At 36.8% G+C, this 20,157-nt stretch overlaps 1 protein-coding gene across 5 annotated transcripts in view; it reads right to left on the minus strand.

Moving 5' to 3' along the window:
• Window positions 1-20,157, minus strand: part of LOC106051972 (uncharacterized) — a 97,123-nt gene that overhangs the window by 5,266 nt on the left and 71,700 nt on the right. For all 5 annotated transcript variants that reach the window (XM_056035405.1, XM_056035404.1, XM_056035407.1 and 2 more), the window contains 3 exons: window positions 17,999-18,115; window positions 1,438-1,526; window positions 64-196 (listed from right to left, as the gene is read on the minus strand). In XM_056035405.1, coding sequence (XP_055891380.1) covers window positions 64-196; window positions 1,438-1,526; window positions 17,999-18,115 — 339 coding nt within the window. The remainder of the gene's footprint in view (window positions 1-63; window positions 197-1,437; window positions 1,527-17,998; window positions 18,116-20,157) is intronic.

Consider the following 20,157-nt stretch of genomic DNA (forward strand, 5'->3'; position numbering starts at 1 on the left):
TTCAAATGACTATTACTATTATTACTATGCAATACCTATAGATGAATATGATAAAAGAGGTACCTGGATTTCTTAGTGTAAAATGTGATGGCAAAAATAATGATGACTATAACAACACAGGCTGCTGTTGAGCCCAGAACGATGGCCAGAAACTTTTCATCCGTGGAGTCAAAGTTGGTGGCTTGTATTCCTTTAGCTGTCAAGAGAAAATACAAAGAATTCATGAATAAAACAGTTTAATTTTTCTAAAGCATATATCAACTCATTGGGTCTGTTTGGTAAAAAGTTTGTACGCGTTATTTCTCCCACACCCAATCTCGGATCAAGCTGAAATTTTGCACAATTATTTCTTATACCTGATAAAACAAGAATAAATGAAAAAAAATTAACATATTAGTTAATTTACTATTTGTTTGGTATCGAACAAGGGAAAGAAATTGTACATGACTGATGTGGTCGTATAAGCTGAATTAGTTCTCTTTATACTTTATGGAGAGAAGCAGGTCGCCGCTTTAAAGTTTGAAACTTACAAACAAATGAATATAAAAAAACTTCTATTTTTATTAACAATTGGTAAAAATATTTCTAATCGCTAAAATGTATTTTTGTTAGTCTAAATCTATAACAAGTTTGATTATATGACTGATATAACTAATTGATACACTTTTGTGGTATTTTACGCCTCGGGGTATAATCTCTGCCAGTTGCAACTTCTTGTGTGACTAAATAGACTAATCCTTGATACACAGCTGCGGTCACAAGTTGGTATATGTAATCTTCAGGGGCTGTTGCACTTTCACCCTTCTATCTACTACGGTTCTGTACGACATCTGCAATCCGGGACCTTTCCTTTATGCTCTCTCTCTATGTGGATCTATCCAGTGTCACGTTTTCCCAACTGTTAGTATCGATTTTGAAGAGCTTCATTTCGCGTTCGCATATATATATATATTCCTTAGAAGAGGTTAACCAGCGTCTCTCCTGTCTTCTCCATCACCATACAGAATGTCTTGTGGAATTCTATGAATGTGGCCAAGCCAGCCAAGGCGTCTGCTGCTGATAACAGCGCTGATGTCCTGGCAGCCTGCTCTTCGCAGCACTGATACAATGATACTTGGCATAAGCTTTGTTTTTCTTATATTAATCAATGTAATCTGTCTGTCTATTTATCTAAGGTTATGTAATATCGCTTTTGTTGTAGCTATTTTTTAAACTATTAAGCTCATGGTGAGTATTGTCTACATTTCTAGTCCAAGGAACTTTGAATGTAGGAATGATAGAGCCAGAAGAAATGTAGACGTTGTTAGAATGATGTCAAATCTTCAAAACTCAAGTCTAGAATCTATAAGCCACACTAAGAGAAAACCTAAACAAATGGCGTCTAAAACGTGTCCTTGTTGTGTCAAGTACTGTTTGCTTAAAGTGTCTAGTTCAAACCTTCTTTGCAATCTGTGTCTCCTTCACAACAGCCGTACTCCAACTTGTACTGCTTGATTTCTCGTGGTGGCACGGTCACGTGATCCAATCTACAGGGAGGAGAAATCATGCTGACATTAAAATTCTAACGACTTTCTTTGGTCAGAAAAAAAACAAATCAGCTGATAAAAAAAATATTAAAACTTTCTGTCATGTTTGATTGCATTACTAGTATGGTCGTATGGTATGCGCTTTGACTATCGATCAATGGTCACAATAATCCCGGGTTTGAACCTTGCCCGCCGCCATCCACCATCGTCCTGAGGGAGATTTGGGCTAGGATGTCATTACTCTAAAATCTAAAGGAACAAGTTTCAAACCAACGAAACGATGATTGATCGAAACGTTTACAGGAAAGAGCTCGGTAACATTGGTATCTAACAATTTGTGATTTCGAAGATGAATGAATGAAACAAATGCATGTACAGATCTCCTCGTAAAATCAACTATTTGAAGTTCGGCAATATGATACGGTAGATTGATTTTCATAATAAACATGCATGTATTCTTACTTATTTTTTTAGACAACAGTAATATATACATACATGCTATAAACTCCAAAATTTTCATACTATTTCATTCCATTTAATTTCACGCTTTTCAATTGGCATTTTAAAAAGACTGAATAAACTGTTAATAATAGGACAGTTTCTTCTAGCTCAAAGATAAAGGAAGAGTGCACGCAGAACCAAGACAAAATTATTCATTTCTTTTTTAGGTCGTACTAAAGGCATTGGGAACGCCCCTAATATTATATTATATTTCTAACTTACCACTGACTGACTCATTGATCAAGAGATCTTTTAAACAACCGTAGTGATTCGCATGAAATTTCGTACACAGGTTCCATTTATATCCTAGGCGATTGGTAAGAACCAGTTTTGACAGATTCGCAACTTGACCACCGCAATTCACGAAAAAACGCAAACTTTCTATCAACCCTTTGTATTTTATTTAAGGTATTTCCCTAAAAGGTGCAGTCTATATATAAAGTTTAAATAGAAGAAGTAGCACAATAATAGGACTCCCTGTATAGTATTTCTTTTCCCCTAAGTAAACTTTAAACTTGCCTTACGTCACTTCCGCTTCCCTTTAGATCCTTACTAAATAAAATATAAAAAAAAACTAAACCTAATAGCATCCAAAAGATAAAACTATATTTGTTGTCTACATTTGCTACATTTAAAAGGCTCAACGAGTACAATTAATAAAGCCAAATGAATAGTTCTTTGATTTAGAGGACACAAAACCAAAACAAAAATGTCGAGTGGGGAACGGGCATTCAATCTTCGGAACATGTCCAGTTATTTTCTTCAAGCCCCGGGATGTAGTTTAATGTTTGCCGAGTCTCCGTTCATTGCTTACTCCAAGATTAAAGGAGGATAAACAAATAAAAGGAAAAAAAAAACAACCACAAAGTTGCTGGATACAGAAATCAAATGCTGTGTGCTCTCTCAGTTCTCAAAACAGTACGAAGTCGTCTCACTGGTCAGACCTGATGGAACTTGTTACGATATGGTCATATGTATCGGTCACTCATGCATGATACCAGGACGTAAGTCACTAGCGGATCCAGAACTTTGGAGTGGGGGGGGGGGGCGATTTTTTTTCCAAACCCTAACCCTAACGCCCAGTAAGCCCTAAATCTAAGCATAAACGCGCGTACAGCATATATATATATATATTTATTTATTAGAATGTTTAAAAAAAAGCAGTGTTTCTCAACCTTCGGCTTAAAAAAAGCACAAAATAGTCATGTGGAGGCCTTTCTGTAGACAGCAAGGGGGTCTGGGGGAACGCTGTAAGCTCCCCCAGTGGGGATCGGGGCGAAGCCCCGACGTCAAAATCGTTTTCTTGCATTCTTCACTGCAGAAACGCATTCTCCTGACAAGTACAGCTCATCTTTCATCAGTGGGGTTCGGGCGAAGCCCCGACGCCAAAAACGTTTTCTTGCATTCTTCACAGAAGAAACGCATTCTTCTGAACTAAAGCTCATTATTCATACTATTAAAAAAAGGACCTTTTAAATAATGTTGTACTTGAAAAATATTCTAATATGAATTTATAGGCCCTTAATACATTGCAAATAAAACCGATTTGTTCCTTGAAAAGATAAGATACCCCACATATTTAGATTTTGGTTTTGAGGATCGCCGCCGAAAAAAAATTATTCGATAAATAACATTCAATAAAATTTGAGAATAAGTTGTGAGTTATAGTCTCAAATTTATTTAACTAGAAAAATATCCGATTGAGTAAAGGTTGGGAAACGGCGACTATGAGTGCATTTTTTCGGTTTAGAACTCATCTCAATCATGACTCTTATACTGAAAAATTTCGTTTGAATTCTAACTTTTCCAATGCAAAGTCTTTCTTAAAATAATTATGATAAATTCATGTGAAATTACATAAACTCTGGAAATGGGAGGGGCGGTTTAATCCTAGCTTAATAATTTCTGCTAAAGATTGCATTTGGCATTAAAGAATAAAAAAAAAGTAGGGCGACTCGATATAAGAATTTAATTTATAGTATATATAAATTATATTACTGACAGATTTTTTGAATTTTGTAATTTCTTAACTATAATACTAAAAGAAAAAGTATTGGTTTGTCCGATGGGGGAAATGCGATTGCATGTATCGCCCCTCCCACCTGGTACAACCCTTTTTCATTTAAATTTACTAATGATAAAATTTGAGATTAGAGTGTGGTACGACATAATATACAATGGGTTGACATATCAATACGTAGTTTATATTATATAGATATACCACTAATTTTGTTCACAAACTATGATTCTCCATAAAAATAGGACCGCCCCCCCCCACTCAGACGGCTAGTACATGCAATCGCCCTCCCCTCAACCCCACCGAATCGGCCAAGATACCAGAACGGGAGCGACATAATATAAAATTTATATATTAATTCAACTAATTTTGTTCACAAACTACGATTTCTCAATAAAAGTAGGACCGCCCCCCCCCTCAAAAGGTTTATAGTGGGAAGGGCAGTAGAGGTATTAGCCCCCCCCCCCCCAAACCGGCAAACAGGGAACGACATAATATAAAGATCGGTTAAAATATCAATAACAAGTTTTAATCATATAGATATTTAATTGATTCTGTTAGCAAGCTGTGATTTCTACAAATAAATTGGACCGCCCCCCCACTCGAAAGTGTATGGGGGGGCGGGATTGATACCATCGCCCCTCCCGACTCCACCAAATCGGTCAACATACTAGAGGGGGGGGGCGAAATAATAAAAAAATAGGTTGAAATATTAATAATTAGTATATATTATTAACATAAGTAATAAATTCGTATACAAATTGTGTGAATTCTATACTAAAATTCGCCCCTACCGCCCGCCCCCCCCCCTGGATCCGCCAGTGACATAAGTTCAATTAAAACAATAATAAGGTATAGCAAAGTAGTCACCCTTTCCCTCTTCTACAAAGTATATTTCTTATTTGACTAGACTCCAATTGGTGTTATGATATTATAATTAAAATCTTATCCCGTCTGTTAATGATCATTGCCAAGTCACTTTCTCAACTTTGACATGATGTAGCAGTAAATCTAACTTTGTGTTGAATGATTAAATTTTGTGTGAGCTTCACGGCAGCCCATCTGGTTTAGAAAGCTCTGTCTTGTGTCAGCTTCACGGCAGCCCATCTGGTTTAAAAAGCTCTGTCTTGTGTCAGCTTCACGGCAGCCCATCTGGTTTAAAAAGCTCTGTCTTGTGTCAGCTTCACGGCAGCCCATCTGGTTTAGAAAGCTCTGTCTTGTGTCAGATTCACGGCAGCCCATCTGGTTTAAAAAGCTCTGTCTTGTGTCAGCTGAATGGAATTTCAAAATGTGAGAATTCCTATAAATATCAACCCATAGAAAATATATGCTTCAAAAGAAAAAAAAAAAAAAAACTTGCGATGTCAATAAACGCATTGTGTATGTGGTCAGTGATTCCTGTAAAACCTTTGAATAATGTCAGTGTACAGAAACTAGATTATAGCTGAGATTATATTCATTGCTTTGATAAACACTATTTTCTATTGCAATCGATTTCTACATATTCTGACAATTTTAGAATCAATAACGCTTGAGATTTCATCTAATATCGTGAAGCTGTCGGAAATAGCCAAAGATACGAGTTGATACGCATGTTTTCATGTGTTTGTATCGACAACATGAAGAAATAATCAATGCGGTTTTATTGATTCCTTTGAGTTTGATCTGGCTTGAAGTAGAACTAAATAAGTTGAGATCATTGCACAAAGGTTACACACTAGCAGACAAAAGTCTGAGAAACATGGAAATATGTAATGTTATGTAAGGTCTTCATGCGCCAAGTGTGTGCAATAAACTCAGTCATACGTCAAGTGTGCAATAAATTCAGTCATGTGTCAAGTGAGCAATGAATTCAGTCATGTATCAAGTGAGCAATGAATTCAGTCATGTGTCAAGTGAGCAACGAATTCAGTCATGTGTCAAGTGAGCAATGAATTCAGTCATGTGTCAAGTGTGCAATAAATTCAGTCATGTGTCAAGTGAGCAATGAATTCAGTCATGTGTCAAGTGAGCAAGTTAAGCACATAAAATGTTGACCACTCGCTATCCCATAGATTTCATGTTAGTAAACATTGTGTAAAACACAAACATATAAATTAAGTAAGTGAAACTGAGTGAAGACTGAAGAAGTTAAACTGAATAAAGACAGAAGAAGTCAAACTGAGTGAAGACTGAGTGAAGACTGAAGAAGTTAAACTGAATAAAGACTGAAGAAGTTAAACTGAATAAAGACTGAAGAAGTCAAACTGAATAAAGACTGAAGAAGTCAAACTGAATAAAGACTGAAGAAGTCAAACTGAATAAAGACTGAAGAAGTCAAACTGAATAAAGACTGAAGAAGTCAAACTGAATAAAGACTGAAGAAGTCAAACTGAGTAAAGACTGAAGAGGTCAAACTGAGTGAAGACTGAAGAAGTCAAACTGAGTGAAGACTGAAGAAGTCAAACTGAGTGAAGACTGAAGAAGTTAAACTGAGTAAAGACTGAAGAAGTCAAACTGAGTGAAGACTGAAGAAGTCAAACTGAGTGAAGACTGTATGGGCGTTACAAATGTTTAGCAGGTATGTGGTGAGACTGAGACCTAATGACAACAGTAAAATGTAGATATCATCAACATTGATGCAAAGTAAAAGGATTCTGACTTCATTGAGTGTTGATCATTTAGCAAAATAAAAAAAAATACATATAAATTAGTTGGTTAATTAGAAGTTCGTTGATTTAAAAAAGTAATAATAAGTTAGTTGATTATTTCAGTTGAGATGTCAAGCCATTCTTAGTTATTTACCTTAACGGCTTAGCAAAGTTGTATATTTAGCACTTGTGAATTTTAAAAAGACTTAAATCGTAATAAATATCCGACGAGTCCTCGAAAGAAAATTTCTCATTAAATGTTAGATCCAGTTGGCCCCTGCTCCATGACTTAAGATTTTGTTTTATTGCCCTTAGGATGTTGAGTCCTCTTGAAGTCAAAAACAAACTTAGGACATTGCAGCAGACATTTGTATTCCTTTGTATCTTTGTTCATTCAGAAGTGTAAGAAACCCAATAAGTCTGCGGCCCAAATTTCGTCCTGGACGTGAAAATGAAACATGTGACTAAATATTTGACCATTTTGACTCCATGACTCATCATTGTGTCTGTGTGTTTGGGAGGCAGACAACTCAAGGTAGACAACCATGTTATCTCATCAGTAAGGAGTTGACAAGGAAATAAGCCTTAGAGAATTTCGTAGATGGATTTTTTTTCAACTGTCAAAATGTAGCCCCCTCCCTTTCCCAATCGCTTTCCCGTAGAAAAAAAAGGATAGTTAGGAGTGTGGGAAAAACAATTATCGTGGGCTACGATCAATTCCGCCATCTTTTCTCTCCTGGGATTTCATTCTGGTGTGAGATCGCGTTTCTAATCTGTCGTGTTGCCCCCAGAGGAGAGAGAGAGAAATAGAGCGACAAGAGTAGAAGTAAACTAGGCAGGATTGTATTGCACTAGCTCCAGACAAATGTTTCCTTGTGGCGCCACGCTGTTTTAGTACAAACACTTCTGACCATAATATATGTGCATATGAGGTTGAAAGAAAATGACTCAATGTTTTTATAATCAAGATAACTAATAGAAGAAAGGTTTGACTATCACATGAATAAACATCGCTATGTAACGATAGGTCTGCTTTCAACACACACAAATAGGTGAGGTGCGCGAAACCGAGGCCAATCTTCATAGAAGGCCTGAACACTGATCTGAAGGATTGAACACTGATCTGAAGGCCTGAACACTGATCCGAAGGCCTGAACACTGATCTACAAAGTCGCAACCTGTGGGCAGAAAAGAACTATAGCTCGTTGCCATGTATGCGGCCCCGACTTTTTAAAGCGACTGTTGGCCATATTCGAGTTCATAGGCTATGAGATCCAGAAAGAGGAGGGGGGGGGGGAGCTGAAGGTCGTGCACGCGCAGACACACCCTGAATTGGGAGTCGCCGAATTGTAGCTATTTTTTCATTTTCAAATTTCTTTAACGTTTTCTAATGGCAACTGTAGTGCTTCCACTGGAGAAATTTATTTTTGTCAATGTCGCTATAGCACTATCGAGATTGATTTCAATTTGAGGATCCAATAGTTGGGATGGCGACAAAATTCATATTCACCAACCACATTATGATATGATCATATTGGGGGCTTGTTTCTTGAACTATCACGTCCAAGGAAGATTAAATCTCAATCCGTAGCTCGTTTTTATGTGTTTATACAAAATCTTCACCTTTTTCGCTTGGATTCTTTTTATTGCTGCCAAACGTCTTTGATGTTCTGCATTAATCCTTAGATCAGAGTACTTACTTTCGCTGAAGGTAATAATGGCTTCAGTGTTGCCCTTCCGTGCACTTAATATCGTATAAGGATGGGGGCTCTTGTCGTTTTGTTCAAGGTCGCAACTTGCACCCCCCTGCACAAAATCTAAATATATATAAAGGAGGAGGGTTGGGCGCGCAGGGCTAGCTACCTTACCCTGTAGAAAAACCAGTAGCAACAGAAACACCAAACAGCAAATCAACAGACCTGGGAGAGGATGGACCTCCTGCTGGAAGGCTTATGAGACCATCATCTCTACCAGAACCACCACTACCATTGGTACATGGAATGTTCGGACCATGTATGAGACTGGGAAGACAGCGCAAGTGGCAGCTGAGATGAAAAGGTACAACCTCACCATCCTAGGAATCAGTGAGTCAAGATGGACTGGTTCCGGGCAGAAAAGACTGACTTCGGAGGAGCTACTTTTATACTCAGAATATATATATATATATTGAAAATCTCTAATAAATTAAAATACCATTTTACGATACGAAAATCTTGAATTTTTACATTGCATCTGGTAATTTTTTAAAATTTTGATTTTAAAGTATGTGACGGGCCGAATTGAACCTTTCACTGGTCATCATTGCTGGACAATGTGATTCTCATCATAAAACACGTTCTTACAATATAGATTATCTTAAGTATCGGTTCTAAGTCCAGTGCTGTTTACCATGTACACTTGATAACTCAAAGGTGTTACATAGATCACTGGTATTTCATTTTTTCAGCAATGATGACCCAATTAGAGCTCGATATCCCGTGTCTGGCAACCAAACTGAGTGAAGTTGTCGCAGCCAAACTTAGTGAAGTTGTCGCAACCAAACTGAGTGAAGTTGTCGCAACCAAACTGAGTGAAGTTGTCGCAGCCAAACTGAGTGAAGTTGTCGCAACCAAACTGAGTGAAGTTGTCGCAACCAAACTGAGTGAAGTTGTCGCAGCCAAACAGAGTGAAGTTGTCGCAGCCAAACAGAGTGAAGTTGTCGCAGCCAAACTGAGTGAAGTTGTCGCAGCCAAACTTAGTGAAGTTGTCGCAACCAAACTGAGTGAAGTTGTCTCAGCCAAACAGAGTGAAGTTGTCGCAGCCAAACAGAGTGAAGTTGTCACAGCCAAACAGAGTGAAGTTGTCGCAGCCAAATTTAGTGAAGTTGTCGCAGCCAAACAGAGTGAAGTTGTCGCAAGTGTAAACACCTAGTCAACCATCAAGTCAAGAAAAACGAGGATAAGACTGACATTCAAATCATCGCCATTCGGAACAATAAAAGGAAGTACAGACTCACTTCTCATCACGAATCCTAACACTTTGTAATTCTAGAGTTCCCTTTGAATTAACAATGAGGTCTAATGATGCACCGTATCTTAATGCAGCTACGTAAAGAACGATTCTGCAAGTTTCTGAAGCACACACAAAGCTGGAAACAAAAAAGCCTCTTAAGGTTTTTAAGAACGCTCTTCAAATAGCTGGAAAATGGAAAAAACTGTCTGTGTGGGGGGGGGGGGGGGGCAGTAACAAGCTTTGTGAGTTTTGCAGTGAACTACTGTTGGGGAATTTGAAGGCATAAATTTCTGACAGTTACTAAGATTCCAACAACAAACTATTTCCATATATTGTTGGTGTTTTTTGTTTTCACTTGTAACAATCCTTTCTATTAAATAACTTCTTCTATTCATTCATCAAATAAGAATAAGGCTTGTCTTTCAGTCCGAAGATGAATCAGGAATGCAGTATTTCCCATGGCTACGCGGCCTCATCTGTGACTAACATATTTTGACACATCTAGCCACAATGGCCTGCGCTAATTAATAATTAGGACTCTTAAAGTAGTATTCAACACTATCATTTGACAACATAACAATGTGACACTGACAAAGAAAACAATATCTATCCAGGTAACAAATCGGCAGGATTGGCCGGTGTTCAATGCTAGTATATACAGTAATATGTATGTATGTATATGTATGTATGAGTGTGTGTGAGAGAATGTATGTATGTATATGTATGTATGAGTGTGTGTGAGAGAGAAAGTGTTACTAAACATTTGTGTGTTTTCATTAGATGCTTGGCTTCTCATACATATACACTTGATTTTTTGTTGTTATACTTTATTCGCATCAGATGCCAGGATTAAATTAATTGCAAATAATAATAGTACATTTGTTTCCCTTTAACGAAATTATATATACTGGCAGTGCCAGAGAAGGTTATAAATCTATAAATAAATTTATAATAATAATAAAATTAATAAAAATTTTTAACATTTCAACTACTACGATTTTTTTGTTATCAGGGCTATTTCCCTTATCATACTCTGTTAGATTTTGAGTAAAACAGCAACAAGGCAGCAGGAGCCCGGAGAACGACTTGAAATAAACGTTTGAAACTAGTGACAACTTTGAGTCATTTTCTTTTCTTTCAATGTCCTCGTTTGAAAACAATCATGGATAACGTTGTCGGTCTAATTGATTAAAGAAGACTATTTGACTGACAAGAGCACTAATCAATTTGCTTTTTAACGTAGTACAGTGAAATGTTTTGACACGCTAGTTCTTCTTTTCCTTTTCCTAATGTAATTGAAATAAATGTGTGTGTGTGTGTGTGTGACTCCAATGTGCAAAGTGAAGTGACTTTGTAAGAGAGCGTACATCTAGCAGTAGTCGCTCCTCGTGTTCCCCATCTCCCCCCCCCCTTTTATTTGATCCAAAAGCTGAGAGTGTTATCCTCAGTGGAGCAGATATTGATTAGACCGCCACAGATCTCATCACAAAACGATTTTTATTTCCCCTTTTTTCTGTTTTGGCAAGACTGGCCTTTGGCATATATGGGTTCAATTTAAACTGATGGGAGCTCAGGGGCTAGGAGAAGGGTAAGGTGTGGGTGTGCAGGAACTTTTGAATAGATTATAGGTTTTGATGTGAAGGCATATCACAATCGTTTTGATGGACTGACTTCCTTGAAGGGAATGTCATTAAAAACACAGTGCACAATAAAAGTCCATCAAGATTACACCTATTTTCTCTCTCTCTCTCAATCTATTTATCTGTCTCTCCCCCCCCTCTCTCTCAATCTATTTATCTGTCTCTCCCCCCCTCTCTCTCAATCTATTTATCTGTCTCTCCCCCCCTCTCTCTCAATCTATTTATCTGTCTCTCCCCCCTCTCTCTCAATCTATTTATCTGTCTCTCCCCCCTCTCTCTCAAACTATTTATCTGTCTCTCCCCCTCTCTCTCAATCTATTTATCTGTCTCTCCCCCCTCTCAATCTATTTATCTGTCTCCCCCCCTCTCTCTCATCTATCTATAAAGTTTGCAAACGTGATTTCTCCTACACCTTATCTCGAAGCAAACAAAATTTCGCACAATTGTTTCTTTTATCTGACAAAACCAGAATCAATAAAAAAAAAACAATTAGTAATTGACTATTGGTAATTAATTATTTTGTTTGGTATCAAACATGGGAATTATTTTGTTTGGTATCAAATATGGGAATGAGATTATACTTGACTTCTCTGGTTGATTTAGTCTGAGCCTTAGTGAACACACAAATATGGGAATGAGATTATACTTGACTTCTCTGGTTGATTTAGACTGAGCCTTAGTGAACACACAAATATGGGAATGAGATTATACTTGACTTCTCTGGTTGATTTAGTCTGAGCCTTAGTGAACACACAAATATGGGAATGAGATTATACTTGACTTCTCTGGTTGATTTAGTCTGAGCCTTAGTGAACACACAAATATGGGAATGAGATTATACTTGACTTCTCTGGTTGATTTAGTCTGAGCCTTAGTGGACACACAAATATGGGAATGAGATTATACTTGACTTCTCTGGTTGATTTAGTCTGAGCCTTAGTGGACACACAAATATGGGAATGAGATTATACTTGACTTCTCTGGTTGATTTAGTCTGAGCCTTAGTAAACACACAAATATGGGAATGAGATTATACTTGACTTCTCTGGTTGATTTAGTCTGAGCCTTAGTGGACACACAAATATGGGAATGAGATTATACTTGACTTCTCTGGTTGATTTAGTCTGAGCCTTAGTGGACACACAAATATGGGAATGAGATTATACTTGACTTCTCTGGTTGATTTAGTCTGAGCCTTAGTGGACACACAAATATGGGAATGAGATTATACTTGACTTCTCTGGTTGATTTAGTCTGAGCCTTAGTGGACACACAAATATGGGAATGAGATTATACTTGACTTCTCTGGTTGATTTAGTCTGAGCCTTAGTGGACACACAAATATGGGAATGAGATTATACTTGACTTCTCTGGTTGATTTAGTCTGAGCCTTAGTGAACACACAAATATGGGAATGAGATTATACTTGACTTCTCTGGTTGATTTAGTCTGAGCCTTAGTGAACACACAAATATGGGAATGCGATTATACTTGACTTCTCTGGTTGATTTAGTCTGAGCCTTAGTGAACACACAAATATGGGAATGCGATTATACTTGACTTCTCTGGTTGATTTAGTCTGAGCCTTAGTGAACACACAAATATGGGAATGCGATTATACTTGACTTCTCTGGTTGATTTAGTCTGAGCCTTAGTGGACACACAAATATGGGAATGAGATTATACTTGACTTCTCTGGTTGATTTAGTCTGAGCCTTAGTGGACACACAAATATGGGAATGAGATTATACTTGACTTCTCTGGTTGATTTAGTCTGAGCCTTAGTGGACACACAAATATGGGAATGAGATTATACTTGACTTCTCTGGTTGATTTAGTCTGAGCCTTAGTGGACACACAAATATGGGAATGAGATTATACTTGACTTCTCTGGTTGATTTAGTCTGAGCCTTAGTGGACACACAAATATGGGAATGAGATTATACTTGACTTCTCTGGTTGATTTAGTCTGAGCCTTAGTGGACACACAAATATGGGAATGAGATTATACTTGACTTCTCTGGTTGATTTAGTCTGAGCCTTAGTGGACACACAAATATGGGAATGAGATTATACTTGACTTCTCTGGTTGATTTAGTCTGAGCCTTAGTGGACACACAAATATGGGAATGAGATTATACTTGACTTCTCTGGTTGATTTAGTCTGAGCCTTAGTGAACACACAAATATGGGAATGAGATTATACTTGACTTCTCTGGTTGATTTAGTCTGAGCCTTAGTGAACACACAAATATGGGAATGCGATTATACTTGACTTCTCTGGTTGATTTAGTCTGAGCCTTAGTGAACACACAAATATGGGAATGCGATTATACTTGACTTCTCTGGTTGATTTAGTCTGAGCCTTAGTGAACACACAAATATGGGAATGCGATTATACTTGACTTCTCTGGTTGATTTAGTCTGAGCCTTAGTGAACACACAAATATGGGAATGAGATTATACTTGACTTCTCTGGTTGATTTAGTCTGAGCCTTAGTGAACACACAAATATGGGAATGAGATTATACTTGACTTCTCTGGTTGATTTAGTCTGAGCCTTAGTGAACACACAAATATGGGAATGAGATTATACTTGACTTCTCTGGTTGATTTAGTCTGAGCCTTAGTGGACACACAAATATGGGAATGAGATTATACTTGACTTCTCTGGTTGATTTAGTCTGAGCCTTAGTGGACACACAAATATGGGAATGAGATTATACTTGACTTCTCTGGTTGATTTAGTCTGAGCCTTAGTGGACACACAAATATGGGAATGAGATTATACTTGACTTCTCTGGTTGATTTAGTCTGAGCCTTAGTGGACACACAAATATGGGAATGAGATTATACTTGACTTCTCTGGTTGATTTAGTCTGAGCCTTAGTGGACACACAAATATGGGAATGAGATTATACTTGACTTCTCTGGTTGATTTAGTCTGAGCCTTAGTGGACACACAAATATGGGAATGAGATTATACTTGACTTCTCTGGTTGATTTAGTCTGAGCCTTAGTGAACACACAAATATGGGAATGAGATTATACTTGACTTCTCTGGTTGATTTAGTCTGAGCCTTAGTGAACACAAACAGGAAACAGAAACAATAGATAACTACACGAACTGACATGTTCCTAAGCTCCTCGATAGCAGAGTGGTTATCGTGTTGGTTTAGGAAGCCCAAGAAGGCGAGTTCGATATTAGATCTTTCCCCCTTTAAAACAAAATACATTTAAAAGCGATCACCCCAATACCACGTTCTTTCTCCCCCTACCCCTTTCCAGCTGGTCCAGAAAAATGATAGGATCATAGCGTCTTGAGAAAGCTAAATGCATGAAATTGCGCTGAACAAAAACAATTAGTAACACTATTTCTAATGGCACAGATTTATTTTCTCGTTGGTCTAGATCTCTTACATAATGAATGACATGACTGATCCAAAACTAATTGATACAACTAGACTTAATGTACGTTTTGTTTTTAAACGTATCTCTTATGTTTTTCTTGTTTACTTTGTACATCCTGTATATTGAGTGTATATCATAATGTTCACATAATACTTTGTACATCCTGTATATTGAGTGTATATCATAATGTTCACATAATACTTTGGGCGTAACCCCCCCCCACACACACACACCAACCACCACCACCACCTTATTCAAGTAAGTGATACTTTTAATTGGAATGGCTGCTTTAAAACGCCCTCCGAATCAAAGACTTTATGAAGCTTTTCAGCATGAGCTTTTTTTATTATTGCATTCAGCGCATCGAACACTCACATGAACGCATCGAACACTCACATGAACGCATCGAACACTCACATGAACGCATCGAACACTCACATGATATATCTTTGCTGAGCCCCCCTCCCCCAATTTTAACTCTCCCTAAAATAATTATGGAGGCTCGGTGACTGAGTGACAAAGCGCTTTGCTTCCGAACCAGGGGTCACGAGTTCCAATCCTGACGAAGACTTGGATTTTCAATTTCGGGATCTTATGGCGTTACCCAGCTCTAATGGGTACCTGATATAAGTTGGGGAAAGTAAAGACGGTTGGTCGTTGTGCTGGCCACATGACACCCTCGTTAACCGTGGGCCACAGAAACAGATGACCTTTACATCATATACCCTATAGATCGCAAAGTCTGAAAGGGGAACTTTACTTTAAAATAATTATGGCCCATGATTTACAGTTTGTTACATTGAATAACAACGGCCCGCTTATATTGCCCTCCCACACACAAACACATACTTCTGGACTGAGAATTTTAGTTTCACATTTTTATGATGGGATATCTAATTTATACTTGAAACTTAAAATCTGTCCTGATTTGTCACAAAATGTCACAAATGTTGTTGTTCTAGTTTGAACGTCTATGTCTATCACATCAAGTAAACACAAGCTCAGGAAACTGATTCAAAACCAACTTTAGGGCATTAAAGCGGAAGATCAACTGAAAAAAAAAGACCATTACTGAGTGAAAACATTATTAGAGGTCATTTAGAGGTCTTGACAGTTTTCAAATCTACAGATCATCTTACCAAGACATTTCGGACTATTCCGAACAGAAAATACCTTAAAAATCTCATAGAGTACAGTATTTAGTAAAAACATAATATACAGTGTATCTCATGGCGTACAATGATTTTCTATTTTTCACAGTGTTAAAATGTTACGATAATTGTGAGAATTGTATTTCTTACAGGATACGTTTTTTTTTTTACTTTTTTTTTCAGCCATTTTCCATTTCAAGATTTTTTCTTAAGAGATTATTTTTATTGCGTTTTTAACGCTTCTTTCTATTTCTGTGAAATGTGTGACAAGGATGAAGTACCGAGATAAAGTATTGAGATAAAGTATTGAGATAAACTACTGAGATAAAGTACTGAGATAAAGTACTGAGATAAACTATTGAGATAAAGTATTGAGATAAAGTATTGAGATAAAGTATTGAGATAAAGTATTGAGATAAAGTATTGAGATAAAGTACTGAGATAAAGTATTGAGATAAATTACTGAGATAAAGTATTGAGATAAAGTATTGTGATAAACTACTGAGATAAAGTACTGAGATAAAGTACTGAGATAAACTATTGAGATAAAGTATTGAGATAAAGTATTGAGATAAAGTATTGAGATAAAGTATTGAGATAAAGTATTGAGATAAAGTACTGAGATAAAGTATTGAGATAAATTACTGAGATAAAGTATTGAGATAAAGTATTGAGATAAACTACTGAGATAAAGTATTGAGATAAAGTATTGAGATAAAGTATTGAGATAAAGTATTGAGATAAACTACTGAGATAAAGTACTGAGATAAAGTACTGAGATAAACTATTGAGATAAAGTATTGAGATAAAGTATTGAGATAAACTACTGAGATAAAGTACCGAGATAAAGTATTGAGATAAACTATTGAGATAAAGTATTGAGATAAACTATTGAGATAAAGTACTGAGATAAACTATTGAGGTGAACTACTGAGATAAAGTACCAAGATAAAGTATTGAGATAAACTACTGAGATAAAGTACCGAGATAAAGTATTGAGATAAACTATTGAGATAGAGTATTGAGATAAACTATTGAGATAAATTACTGAGATAAACTATTGAGATAAACTACTGAGATAAAGTACCGAGATAAACTATTGAGATAAAGTATTGAGATAAAATATTGAGGTAAAGTATTGAGATAAAGTATTGAGATAAACTACTGAGATAAAGTACCGAGATGAAGTATTGAGATAAACTACTGAGATAAAGCACCGAGATAAAGTATCGAGATAAACTACTGAGATAAAGTACCGAGATAAAGTATTGAGATAAACTACTGAGATAAAGTACTGAGATAAACTATTGAGATAAACTACTGAGATAAAGTACCGAGATAAAGTATTGAGATAAACTACTGAGATAAAGTACCGAGATAAAGTATTGAGATAAACTATTGAGATAAAGTATTGAGATAAACTATTGAGATAAAGTACTGAGATAAACTATTGAGATAAACTACTGAGATAAAGTACCGAGAAAAACTATTGAGATAAACTATTGAGATAAACTATTGAGATAAAGTATTGAGATAAACTACTGAGATAAAGTATTGAGATTAACTACTGAGATAAAGTATTGAGATAAAGTATGGAGATAAACTATTGAGGTAAAGTATTGAGATAAAGTATTGAGATAAAGTATTGAGATAATTGAAACGGTACTAAAGATGTACTCATTATCAACAGTTGTTGGCTATTGTCTGTACACTTATAAAACTATAATGGACATAAGTCTAAACCACTTTATATTAATTAAAGATGTTTATAGGTGCTACAATGATGCTATCAGAAGCAACACATCCTAGGACAGACAGGTTCAAGTTGTTGTGTCTGACGTGCCATTCTGTTCAATCTCTCTTTGATTCAACTGGAGGCTTCACTAGATCTAGGGATCAGTTCTCTCAGTTTGTTTTTCAAAACATTTTCAACATTCATAACTTTACAGAAACTGCTAAATTATTAGGGAAACAATATTCTGAAACAGCATTCACTGCAACCTTCTTTCGCATCACTTCAGACACACTTTTAGATATTTAGATTTTAATAGCGTCCGTGAATACAACACATTTACTGGGGATAAATGTTCAAATATCGTATTGTTATGATTTAAGAGAATCAGTGACTTACCTATATTTGGTGCCACAGTCAACCTTAGTCAGCCACGCCCAGGCTTTGTCCCAGTTTGAGCAAGTAGCTGGTACACGTCTCAGTACAGTCACTTTTTTGGTAGGAATTGTTTGAACTCTGGCCAAAAAAAGATGAACATTTTATTATTAGAGCTCTACACCTAGTCTATGTTGTAGATAATATTCTTATTTTGCATCCATCAAATCCTCAATAGGGAAATTGAGAGTCTGTCGCATTATTTTTAAATCATAGTGTTGTTTGTAGTTGATATTAGGTCATGATACAACATATTTTTTACATTATTATTTGTGTATAAATGAGTATTTTAGAATATTTGAATCGCTTCGGAAATTCTATTTTGAAGTTATTTCCAAAAACTATTTTTGAATTCTACCAAAAAAATAGTTCATTGCCCGGCAGTGTTTCTTTTTAAATTATTTGTGTATACAGTAGAGAGGTTATTCAGTTATTTTTGGGAAAAATTTTGTAATTAGCATTACCCACCGGCTTCGCCCGTTGATTTGTTCCCAGGCCATATATTGTTTATTTTGCCATGAACTTCTGCCATTTTGTGTTACTCATAACAATATAATGATAAAGTAAAACGCTCCCACATACTTCATTGAAATCTTGTTCTAATATCAATTACGTTGAATTAGAAAATAGTCCTATGTCTATATTGTAAACTTGTTCCCGCCAACTGACCACTTTTTCCACGTGATAACTTTTTGAATTTTGTTTATGGTTGAAGGCGAAACTGACCTGAGCGAGTGTGCTGATGTGTAAAGTAACTGGTGTTATGATCGCGGATTTTTTTCGACGGAGGATTTGTTTTTCTTGAATCGGTGTTTGTGAATAGGGTATCTACATTTTATTAGGAGAACTGTGAAATTATTTCTATTACTTGGAGTACTGACTGTTCATAGTGGATTGCGCTTCTGCAATCAGAACCTGACAATCAGTGAGTTAACTTTCTTTAGTCTACTCCAAAGTCGTAACAATATTATAATCACAAAGGGCCCTGAGTGATCGATTCATTCAGTGATTCTGCAACTTGCATTGGACGAAAAAATACGAACATTTAACCGGCTACTACTTTCTGTGTGCATACAAGAACTAAGCATTTCTCACGGTTAAGTTTACCGTTTTTTGAAAATCCAACATTTTTTAAAATGACAAGATTATACTTTTGTTTACGTTTTGTGCTTTCAATAACACCCCCCCCCGGGGTTTGCTCCGTCAGACTTTAGAGATCATCAGTTCAGTGGTTCACATTTCTAAAGGGTTTACCCGTTTAGCTGACATATTGATATGCCGTTAGCCGCTTTTTTCTGTAACTTTTATGTATACATATTTATATATCAATTGTGTTATTGCACAATTTACGTTTAGTAATTCGATCTACATAAAAGTTGAAAGGGAATTCGTAAGAAGTATGTATGTCCCGCAGAGAAATTAAAACCATTTGACCAGTCTTGATAAAACTTGGCATAATAGTTTTTAGATCATGGCGGAGACCGCAGTGTAAGTTTAATGTCCCTCCCGTAACCGAAGGCCCGAAAAATAAAAAACAACTAAATTTATCTCTATTAAAGAACAAAATCTGGTAAACCCTTTTTCAAAGTATTTTATAAGTGATATCAATACGTCGGCTAAACTGGTAAACCCTTTTTCAAAGTATTTTATAAGTGATATCAATATGTCAGCTAAACGGGTAAACCCTTTTTCATAGTATAGTATAGTATTGTTATAAACCTGGTGGTGGCACAGATGGGGGTAGTGGTGTGTGTGTAGTCAGCCGACGCAAATCGCCCCAGGCCAGCGTTAGACGAGCGGTCAACCGTGACGAGCTACGACGAGTCGAGTGTCAACAGGTCGGTTCGGGCAGGATCGCCGTCGTGAACAGAGCTCAGAAGCGTCACGAGAGTTGTAGTCATCTGACCACCTAGAAACGTCGAGCGGCGTTCTGTCCGGTTCGAGAAGGCCAGTAGGGACCCTATATAAGAGAGGAGGTGCCGCAGTCAAGATGGTTGAGAAAAGGGGCTCAATACAGCGAGGTTCACGACAGAAGGTCCACTACAGCCCGGTTCAATACAGTCCGGTCGACTACAGCACAGTTCAACAGTGTGGTTCTGTACGGAGCATTACGACGGTTCAGT

Source organism: Biomphalaria glabrata, chromosome 7 (genome assembly GCF_947242115.1).
Source record: "Biomphalaria glabrata chromosome 7, xgBioGlab47.1, whole genome shotgun sequence".
Taxonomy (NCBI): Eukaryota; Metazoa; Mollusca; class Gastropoda; family Planorbidae; genus Biomphalaria; species Biomphalaria glabrata.